The 11,585-nt window shown below is 30.9% G+C and overlaps 1 protein-coding gene across 1 annotated transcript; it reads left to right on the plus strand.

The window, feature by feature from the left end:
• Positions 1-283: 283 nt before the first annotated feature.
• Positions 284-6,329, plus strand: LOC107028966 (la protein 1). Its single transcript, XM_015230223.2, has 10 exons — positions 284-423; positions 512-590; positions 1,206-1,355; positions 1,441-1,583; positions 1,963-2,111; positions 3,999-4,100; positions 4,195-4,615; positions 5,188-5,335; positions 5,548-5,629; positions 6,014-6,329. The coding sequence occupies exons 1-10, from the start codon at positions 376-378 to the stop codon at positions 6,105-6,107; spliced, it is 1,416 nt and encodes a 471-aa protein (XP_015085709.1). The 5' UTR covers positions 284-375; the 3' UTR covers positions 6,108-6,329.
• Positions 6,330-11,585: the final 5,256 nt, after the last annotated feature.

An 11,585-nucleotide genomic window follows, 5' to 3' on the forward strand; every position in this document is an offset into this window, starting at 1 on the left:
TCTCCATCATGTATAGTTAATCCTCCATTACTCTTCCGTCTTTACCATTACAAATTTAACTCTCACACTATTTAACCTCCCTCCTAATTATCATGATTAATATTATATTATAACAATGTTTTTATATATCTTAATAAAACACTATAAATAAAGCATAAAAAACGCATATCGAAAAAAAATATATATATATCATTAGAAAATATAAAATACTTTGCTTTGTCTATATTTCTTGATGGACCGGGTGGTTTGATTCCGACCCGACCCGACTTTGCCTTCATAAACTTCAAATCAACGCAATTTTTCTCTTCTAACAGTGCTTCCAAAACCCTAAACCCTAGACGCTTGTTTTCTCTCCTCTGTTGTACCATCACAACAATGGCTAAAACTTTGAACGAAGAAACTGTCAAGAAGGTCATTCGTCAGGTTTGTTTGGTTTTATATGATTTGCTTTCAATGTAACTGTATGTTCTATTGTTATCTGATTATTTTTTTCCAACTAATTTCCTTGAAGGTTAATTTTTACTTCAGTGATAGTAATCTCCCAAAAGATGGGTTTCTCAGGAAATCAGTGGAAGAAAGCGAAGATGGGTGTATCCTTTTTTAACCATATGTATCTGATTGTTTACTCGATTATTTTTGGGTCCATGTTGATTTTGTTCGTCATTTGTACTAAAGATTGATTTTTGAACCAAAAAAAAATATGAAAAAGATTTAATAGAGTTATTGAGATCTTGGAAGAATGTTGGTGATAGCGTCAATAAGTTGAGAGGAAGTATATGCACAGGAACTTGTATCTTTATAAGCTTAACCAACTATGGAATTATATGGTTTTGTCACTAGAATGTACTTGGGACTTAATCAAAGGACTTATAGTGGTAAGTTGAGCTTCGACTTATTTGACATTTCTGCTAAAGATGAAGTCTTTAAGCTTAAAAATTATTCGTTTCGATTTGTTTTGGCTTGATTAGGAGTTTTGAGGGTCAAACTAACAAATGTTCGGTACATAAAAAGCATTATAAGTCACAGTGATTAATCAAAATATTTAGAAGTATTTGAAAAAGTTCCATTAAAGAAAATATCCTTTTAATGTCCATGTCCAGATAGTAACTAAGACAAATAAATTGAAACTAAGAGAGTTTAAAAAGTATACGTAGAATCATTGAGGTATTGAAAGAATGTTGTTGCACTTAACTACATCTTTATAGTGGTAAGTTTAGCTTTGATATGTTCATTTTCACGGATGAGGTCTCACTTGGATTTGGGGATGGCAAAGGCAGAAGATATATCAGATGATACCGTGCAATCTGTTGCTGAAGCTTTAAGAGCTTCTTCTTTTCTTAAAATTTCAGAAGATGGTAGGTTCCTTGTTTGATTTTGCTAATTAATGTGTCCCTTTGATCACTTAGTAATTTGGCTGATTGTACTTGGTTTATGTTATAGGGAAGAAAGTTGGAAGAGCCAGTGAGCTTGCAAAGCCTGAGGAGGTTATTGAGCAAATTGATGTTAGGACGATTGCTGCATCCCCTTTGGAATACAGTGTCAAGCTGGAGGACGTGGAGTCTTTCTTTGGTCAGCATGGCGAAGTAATTCTGTAACTTTGCTCTTGCCTTACTTTTCAAGTGTTAATTCTTGCTTTACTTATGGTGAAATTTGATATCTTTATTCTATCTGTAAAACTGATAACTATTGGTTAAAAAGGAGAAAGAGAGATTGTGTGGGGTTATTCCTTGTAAAGAAACATTTCTACACTCTCTACCTGATGAGCAGCTATTGAAATTGTTTTGGTTGTTCCAGTACATTTTATATAGCAGTGTTTGAGACATATCCATAATTTTGCCTGACCGTTGTGAAGTTTGCATTACTTGCATTGATATCCCAAAATGGTACTGCACGAAAATGAGAACGGCCAACATGGTAAAATGTGTGCTGCCTGTCAATGATTTTTGTTTGCTTCTTCTTTAGGTGAACAGTGTGAGACTGCCTCGTCATGTAGCTGATAAAAGGATGTTTTGTGGCACTGCTCTTGTTGAGTTCTCCAATGAGGAAGATGCGGTTAACGTTGTGAAGCAAAACTTGGTTTATGGAGGAGTTGAATTAGAACTGAAACCAAAGTAAGTTTTTTGATTAGTAAGTTAATTTTACTGATGAAGATTAAACACCAAGAACAACACTTATCTCTACTATCCTAGAAAATCTGGGCTTGGATCCTATTATATCTGTAATGATCCCATGAAATCCACTAATCCAGTATTACACCAAAATTTGAAGGCAGTAAATCTTTTCTCAAGTTATATACTACGTTTTCTTATTTTGAAACATCTATAGTTCCTTTCCAACCAAATAGTTTATATAATGCAAAGAGGGATAGTCTTCCAAATCTTTTTCTATGTCTTCTTCATCCTCTGGTTTTGCGAGCGACACAAAGCTTATTATACATTGGCTGAAACCATAGTAATTTAGGAGTACAATGGTATTTTTCTATGGTCCTTCAATTCTCTGACAATAGGGGGCATTTTGGTTTGTACGTTATTTTAGAGTTAACAACTTCTAGTGGCATGCTATCTGTATGAACAACTAACATTACAAACACTTCTCATGCATTGGTGGATTTTTGCCTTCAATGATTTGTCTATCTTTGAAACGAAAACATTATTTTGGCTATGAGGAGTAGGGGAGGGAAGCTGATGCTGCTTACTCTTAGAGACCTACTATGTGGTGGTTTTTTTGCTCTTGTATGATCTATATTTTTGCTTGGTTGGCTGGGCTTCCTTTTACAATATTGAACCATATTTACTAAAGGACTGCTGCGCCTATTTTACATGCTCCACCTGTTGCTTTTTGTTTCACCCTTGCTGTATCGCAATATTACTGGTTTGGTAGTTGCAAAGGTCCAAGCAACAGCATACCCCGTGTATTCTCACATATGAGGTGTGGGGAGGGTGGGGTGTACACAAAACCTACCCTACCTTTGTGGGGTGGAGGTTGTTTCTGCTGGAGCCTTGGCTCAAGTAAGTTGTTTCTCAGAACATGTTTGAAAGAAATGCAAGGGTCAAAAGCTATAAGGAAAATATTGAAGAAAGAGAAGTACTGACATTAACAATATAGACATTACCATGTAAAAGGAACGACTATCATAGGTGGAAAGGTAATACTAGCATTATAATAATAACAAGAGTAAGGGAACAGAGGTAGGTGAAAGGTCCAATTAAATAAAATTGAATATATTAATACATATAGTACTACTACACATTTTTTTGTTCTTAACATCTTCCAACCGTTATTTTCAATATATGTATTTGTTTCTCAAACTCATAATGTCTTGTTTAAACAAATCCAACACTTGCTCAATGGAAATTGCGGTGGGGGGATAGGATATCATTTATTTTGGCCTCCTGTGTGCATTGATGGGGAGTCATTGACGTCATTAGGGCTTAGTAATCCATGGTGCATAATCTATTAATGTTTGTTCTGGGGAACTATGGATCTTATATTTTAGTTTCTTTTGATCGAGAAATCAATCTGCAGTCTACCCTTGATATCAACTGCAGCCTCTGAAAATTGGGATAATGAGCCTTCCCTTCATCCTTCCCCACCTGAATACCAGACTTCATTCACTTGGCACGCCGCTCAAACTTGCGAATTAAGTCAAGTCCTTCAATGGTTGCAATTTGAGCTTAACCCTAGAGGCGGGATCTTATTTTCTATTTGTCTGAGATTTGCTGTCCTAGGGGGTTCATAAGTTATGAAATGTGCTCTTTCTATTAAACGTGTCCAAACTTTGGCTATGTAACCTGTAGCTCACTTTTAAGTAAGTAATAAGATATGTTTTTATTTAACAATGGTAGATTATGACCATGACTTGATTCCAGTGGGATGATATGTCTCATTTTGATGGCCACTGCTTTGAACTATAAGTTTTCATTGTTTTAAACTGTAGTTGTTCCAATCAATTCCTTTTAATGATTCCTCATAGATACTGCTGATCTGTGGTTATTCAGGAAAGAATTTGATGTTGAAAGAGCCATTGAAGAGAAAGAAGTTGAGCAAAACCATCCTCGTAGTGGTCCAAATAGTAAAAATAATTCGAATTCGGAGCTAGAGTGAGTATAATACTTCTGTTAAGTAGTCCTCAATAATTGACATTCTATTAGCACGCTAGGCATGTGATTAACTCAATAGATGTGATGGTGGCAGCTATCCAAAGGGCTTGATCATTGCATTTAAGTTGAAGAGGATCTCTGCTAAAAGCTCTGCAGATCAGAATGGTAATCATGAACTGGCTACTGAAAGCGCAAGTGCTCCTGAAACAGGAGGCAATAAAGATACAACAAAAGACAATGTTGAAATGACAGATGAGAAGATCCCAGAAGGTATTAAAGATGGAGACAATGATGAGAATGTTGAGAAGGGTGATAAAAAAGATGCAGAGGATGGGAATGGGGAGACTGATGTTCAGAATCCTGAAGTTGCCGAGAAATCCATGGACACTCCAACTGAAGATGATGAGCAAGCTTCAGCGGGAGAAAAATTATCCATTGCTGCTTGCAAGGATAACAAAGATATCGTTATGCGTGAAGACCTGAAGAGCGTATTCCAAAAATTTGGTACTGTAAAGGTAAAATTTGTCCTTAATTATTCATTTGATACTTCTTCATTCTAATGATGTATGCATAGTTTGTTCTATATATGTTTTTCTTTTGATAAATAATTTTGCTTTATATATATGTTGTTCTTAGGGTAATTTCTTCATATTACTTATTGCTGTCTCTTTTTTATCCTTCTGTTGGATTAGCAAAATGAATGTTGTTGTTTTCTTCCTGCTTGGATAAACTCTCTTTGTGCCCATTAAATCAGTTGCGATTTTGGAACAGAAGTATTAGCAATCCAAATCTATTAATTTACTTGGCATTTTGCTGGGATTTCATATTATATTAATGAAACTGTTAAAAAAGTTATTTTAGTTGCATATTTGTGTATTAAGGACCTAAATACCTTTCTCAAAGAAGTTAGAGAATACTTGTGTATCAGTGACATGATACCATGTTTTTCTGGTTTCTTTCCACATTTCCATAATGGTTGTTTTTCCTGGAAGTTGTTTAAGATCAGGATATCTAGGTCGAATAAAACTGTAAATGCATCAGGAAAGCATAGTGTGACATTTGTAGTTTCATGGGTTTTCTTGTGCAGTTCATCGATTTCGCGATTGGAGCAGAATCAGGATATATAAGGTTTGAAAGTGAAGGGGCTGCACAGGAAGCACGTGCTGCTGGTGTACTTGCTGAGGAAGGTGGTTTGGCGGTGAAAAATTTCATTGCTGCCTTGGACCCTGTTACTGGTGGGTGCTTTTATTCTATATCTAGAGTTGCATTGATATTATCAATTGGCCAATGTTTATTTGTGCAATAAACCTTTGTTAATGACTCCGCACTTCAATTAACACAGTTTATTTTCTTTAATTTATTTCATTTTCATTATTTGTATCTCATCTTTTTGTGTGTGAATCGCCTCGGTAACGAGATAATTACTTGTGCGTGTCTTTTTAATCAGGTGATGCTGAGAGGGAATACTGGACTATGTTCCGTAATGGCCAGCAGGAAAAACGCCGTGACTTTAAAGGGAATAGGGGAAGGTAAGCCTTAGCTGTCATAATGTTATTCTGCTACATTCTTTCTCAATAAACATGTTAAGTTATATGATCCCTCTAATGTGCGAGTTAGTGAAACAAGATAACCATAGATACATGTTACTTGGTTGCTGTTGTAGTTTCTGGGTTCGTTCAAAGCACATATTAGGTTATGAGGTCCAGTGTTTTGGTGCTTAGAATAATAAACTCTTGTATCGTCAAGCTCAAGTACCCACAAAACTAAAACTAAAAGATGAAAGTGCATGCATCAATGATTGTTGAGATATTCTATTATGATGTGAGATTGCCCACTTGAATGAGTGATGTAGAGCCACAACTGAGAACTTGTTATCCCTTGCTTGATACTATTGTTGTTGTTCATGAACATAGGGGAGGAAGGTTCAACAGAGGTGGGAAGCATTCGCGTGGAAGGGGTAATGATTTTGGTGGACGCCCGAACAAATTCCAGAAAACTAGGTCATGAGGAATTCCATCTTTTGTACCATTTACGATGAATTCTCTCAACGTATCTTGTTCCACATTACTACGATGATATACTTTCATCATCGTAATGTGTTGCAATTTTGTGCCTTAATTTATGTCACAATATCATAAAATAGCTTATGTTTTACATTTTCAATGTTCCTTAGTCAGAAGTGATATATTTACTTTTAACTTTGTTAAATGTGTCTCCATGCTTTTTCTTTGTTGGGTTCTATACTAGGGCATTTAGAGGAGTGGTTTCTCTATAATCACATAAATAGAAGAAAATCAGTCTGCAAGTATTTTTTTTATATTTATAGCATCACTAGATTATATTTTAGAGTTCTGTGTTTAGAGAGTTGAATTAACCACATTGATATGAGAAGTACTGCCATTTATCATATTTTTCATTTGGTTTAAGAATATTTAAACTTAAATATTAGAATATTAAATAGTCCAATTTAATTTCACTTCCATAAATAGTTAAATTAACTCTTGATAATCGAAATGTGAAGGAAACACTGTTTGGTTTTGATTGAAAAGTGACAAATTAAATTGCTTTGTAGAATCAACTGGCTTCATTTTAGTTGGAGATTTTGTAACCTTTTTTCACTTTTTTTTTTAAATATAGGTTTAGTGATATTAAGAGTCTGTTTGGCTCAGCTTAAAAGCTGGTCAAACTGACTTAAAAGCTGATTTTTGACTTATTTAACTGTTTGGCAATACTCAAAATAACTTATTTTAAGTTAAAAAAAAATTTTTTAAGCCAAAAGTTAAAAGCTGGGGTAGGGGTGCTTTTTTTTTTTTAGCTTATAAGCTGTTTTAAGTTGACCACATTTTTATCTTTTTGCCCTTAATATTTTTATACAATCTCCAAATTACCCACATAACCCTAACATCTCTTTCTTCCATTTTTCCCTTTTCACGTTTGGCATAGCAACTTCAGCAATTTTATCCAAACACATAACTGCTTATTTTAAAAATAAGTTTCAGCACTTTCAAAAGTACTTTTTTAAAGCTGCTTTTATTAAGCCCATCCAAACGGGCCCTAAATACTCATATAATATGACTTCAGTTTTGAAAATATTTTTTGTATCTAAAATTAAAGACCGAAAATAAATTTAAAATATTCATAGTCATCGTTATGAAATTTAATAAGGAACACAAAATATCTCAGTATTTCTTTTTCCTCAGTTGTTGTACTTAAATTAGACAAGTACAGTCTAGGGTCAAATTATACATTGGTCAAATATTTACCCATTAAAATTTAGCTATTCAAAGATTATATGAAAAGTATTGTTATATATTATAATTTTTTTATATCAATATAATTTAAAAATATTCACCTCTCGAAGATGATACTATTTTCTTTTTAAAGCCTTATTTCATGAATAATCAGTAGTATTTCTCTCGCAAGCTATTTTGAATAAGAGGAGGACTTGATGTGACTATTATTAGACGTCCAATCCCGAAATGTCGATTAATATTTATATTGTTTGATTCTTTTTTAACAAGTATTTTAAACTAATTAAAATTAGAGTTTCAAAAAATTAATAATAAGATTAATTTAATAATACACATCTCTAATTAAATTTGTTTAAAAAGAAACAATATCCTTTTATACTCGCTCTGATTTTATTTATTTGTTATCAACTTATCATTTTAGGTTTTACGCCTATTAAGAAACTAAGTAAATTTACTGTTATATCCTTATTAAGTATATTTTTGAGTTTATTTTTTTCAATAAACTAACACTAATTAATTTATTTTGATTAGCTAATATAGCTAATGAACATGTTTTTTATACACTTATTTTTATGATATGAAATAATAAATATTAAAGACATCTATCTTAAATAACAACGATATATATAAATATGAACAGAATAGTAGTAAACAACATTTGCTTTTTATACATTTTTGTCAAAACAAAACTGTCATATTAAGCAAGTATAGGCGTGTGTATGCAATTTTGGGAAAACAAAAACCACTATATTAGAAAAGAATATTCTAAAATGTCATTTCACAATAATCAGATATATGTAAGCGACCCTAGCTCCTCCACACGTTTATATTTCTCATATAAATTATCCTCTCTGCCTCTCACTTTATCATAACTTTATATCATTCATAATTTTTTTTATGGCTTTCTTATGTTTTTGGTTTTAATTTAACAATGGGCCTAATTTAGGGTCCGTTTGGATGGGCTTAATAAAAGTAGCTTTAAAAAAGTACTTTTGAAAGTGCTGAAACTTATTTTTAAAATAAGCAGTTATGCGTTTGGATAAAAGTGCTGACATTGCTATGCCAAACGTGAAAAGGGAAAAATAGAAGAAAGAGATGTTAGGGTTATGTGGGTAATTTGGAGATTGTATAAAAATATTAAGGGCAAAAAGATAAAAATGTGGTCAACTTAAAACAGCTTATAAGCTTAAAAAAAAAACACCCCTACCCCAGCTTTTAACATTTGGCTTAAAATATTTTTTTTTAACTTAAAATAAGTTATTTTGAGTATTGCCAAACATCTAAATAAGTCAATAACCAGCTTTTAAGTCAGTTTGACCAGCTTTTATTGGTTACCTTTTAAATTTGGTACCAAATTTTACTTAGACATTTCAAGTGAGTGATATTTATTGTAGATAGCTTATGTAAGGTTTTGCTGTATCATTTTGATAATTTTTGCTTACATGATTTAGTGAGGATAATACACTTATTGAGCGCGCGTAAAAAATCTATTTAGTCATTTTTTTTAATTAATTTTTTCTTGTTTTCTATTTTCAGCCATCATTTTGCAAACTTATACAGTAAAACGATGAAAAATGATGAAAATTATTTTAAAAATTTAGAAATAGATCCATTTCAAAATTTAATATTAAAATATTCATTAGATTCTTTCTTAAAAGAACTTAATATTTAAAAAGGAGTGAGTTTAATTTTTTAGTGAATCATAAACCTGCTAATTAAAGTAAAAAAAGAAAAAAAATGAAATAATTAGAGACTAGAGAGTTCAGAAGATCAGTATCCATCTCTTTCTTATCCGATGCGGTGGGAATAGTCGCAAAAGCGACGCCTAATCAACCCTCTAATGCATCTTTATATAGAGGAAAAGGGTTTAATATATCATTAATTTTTTTATTAGAAGATACTAATAAAAAAGGAAGAATATGTAGTTGTTTCTAAATGTTTTAGCAAAAAAAAAGACGGAGGTATTTGAAGAAGACAATGGGGTTGGGAAACGAGGGGCAGTTATTTCTGTAAATGGGTATGGGTTTTTGGAGAAGACAGTGGAGGGAGAGGGAGGGGGTCATGTAGAAAACTTATTGATTTAATTTGTTTTAAAAAATTATTTGGGTAAAAATTCACGTGTCATTTAGTTATTGGTTATTTTATATTTATACTTAAAATTTATTTTTATATTTGACAAATGTCGTTATTTAATTCGTCACTTTACACGTCATTCGCGAGTGTAATACACGCACCTCATATATTTTTGTTGATTGGCAAAAGAGTGTCAAAATGACACAACAAAATCTTACATGAGGTGTCTAAAATGAACATCGCCTACTTAAAGTGTTTAAGTGAAATTTTGTGCTAAGTTTAAGGGGTCACAAATAAATTAGGCCTTAACAATGTCATAAAACTTGGTGTTGTTAATTTGATTTATTAGATTCATCTTCGACCGCGATTTCTCTGTATAAGAATTTGAGCTTATGTTATATCTAAAACATGGTGTAGATGCCCTTTGCAAAGTTTGTTGTTTGCTCGAATGATGGAGGGATTTGACATTAAAAAATAATGTGTGAAATTCTCTACATAATATGTCTGATTCTAGACGAATAAATTTTATCAAAAATAGCTGGTGAAATAGATAATAAACATTATCTTTTATGTGCTAAGTAATCCTCGTTCAAGAAGAGATACATGACCAAGGAGATCCGACATGGTTAAATTGTACCTACAACAAATTTTATCTAGCGAAATCAATTCCATTATATTTTACTGGATCTAAATTATGTAATATCTCAAAAAGAAAAAAAGAGAAATATTTGTGTTGTTTTTTGAATTTGCTAGAGCTTACTTGAAACACCAAGGTATATTGTTAGTTTAGAATATTACAGTTATATATTGTATTACTAGTTTAACTATAATATTTATTTTAATTATTATTTAATATTTTATTTATATCATTTGGTTTAAATTCAATCCATATAGTAATGAAAAGATTCAAAAATCTAATGTGATGACACGATAAAATATAATACAATAAAAATACATAATAATCATTCAAACAAAGTGTGATTTATGGAGTCCCATATAATTTGCTTTTTTTGGTTAATTTGTTGAAGTTGGATGTGTAGTGTTAACCTTACATTATTACTTAAAATTGTTTGTTTTAATTTATCCATATATCTACTAAAAATCTTCCTTTGATGATATTTCTTATTTATTATATTATAATACTGTAACAATTTTTTTTCGAATAACGTTTAATTTGTGTGAATGAAATTTATTTGAATCAAATTTAGCAAAGTAATCTTCTATTTTTATTTTATCTTATAGTATTCCTAATATTTATCCATAGATGTTTGAATAAGTTTGATTGGATTCACTTGGCACAAAAATAAAACCAAAAAATAAGATATATAAAAGGGAAAAAAATTAGGAAACAAACACCTGCTAAAATTTGATAAAAACATATACCCGTATTTAAAATTGTTCATAAAAAATAATCTACTATGTATGTATAATTATAGTAGAATATATAATTACAAAGTATGAATATATTTGCCGGCTTAATTATTTTTTCATTTCTATGAAATCAAAAATAAAAAATCAAACAAAATACTATTAATTTTTAAAAATGTAAAATAAAACTCAAATAAATTCGATTTAGTTCATTTTTTTCATGTGAATATGATCCTTATCTATTATCATAATTTTATGAAAAAACTATAATTATGTTTATTGGCAATCTTGTGTCTTATTTTTTTAATTATAATGTAAAATACTAAAGTTTGAGACAAGTTTTAGAATTTAAAAGAGGATAACAATTATATTTTGGGTCAAAAAGAAATCTGAAATAGATTTTAACAATCTCTAGAAATTAAAGGAAGGTATTTTGATTTTGTTGGAAACTCTCTTTTAGTATAAAAAATAAACTAAACAATTTGCATTTTGAGTTTCAGATAGTTTTATTTATTCTATTTCGATCCAAATATTTTCTAATTCTATCTTTTAACTATAAATAATTTCGTTTTATTTTTAACAAGAATTCATTGAAAGTGAACAAATGCATTTTAATATCTCAATGACTAAAGTGTTAAAAATTTGATTGTTAATTTAGCCACGTCATTAGAAATTTTTAATCATCAAATGCTGTTGAAAAAAGTTACAATTTAATAATAAATAAAATGCAAAATATAAATTTTTAAATTTCACTCAATTCACTTATTTCAAAATATCTATAATAAAAAAATTA

The sequence above is a fragment of the Solanum pennellii genome, chromosome 8 (assembly GCF_001406875.1).
Source record: "Solanum pennellii chromosome 8, SPENNV200".
NCBI classification, from domain to species: Eukaryota; Viridiplantae; Streptophyta; class Magnoliopsida; order Solanales; family Solanaceae; genus Solanum; species Solanum pennellii.

Coding starts and splice junctions, on each gene's coding strand:
- LOC107028966 (XM_015230223.2), top strand. CDS start 376: ATGGCTAAAACTTTGAACGAAGAAACTGTCAAGAAGGTCATTCGTCAG. Junction 5,336..5,547: donor TGCCTTGGACCCTGTTACTG/GTGGGTGCTTTT, acceptor CTTTTTAATCAG/GTGATGCTGAGAGGGAATAC. Junction 5,630..6,013: donor TTTAAAGGGAATAGGGGAAG/GTAAGCCTTAGC, acceptor TCATGAACATAG/GGGAGGAAGGTTCAACAGAG.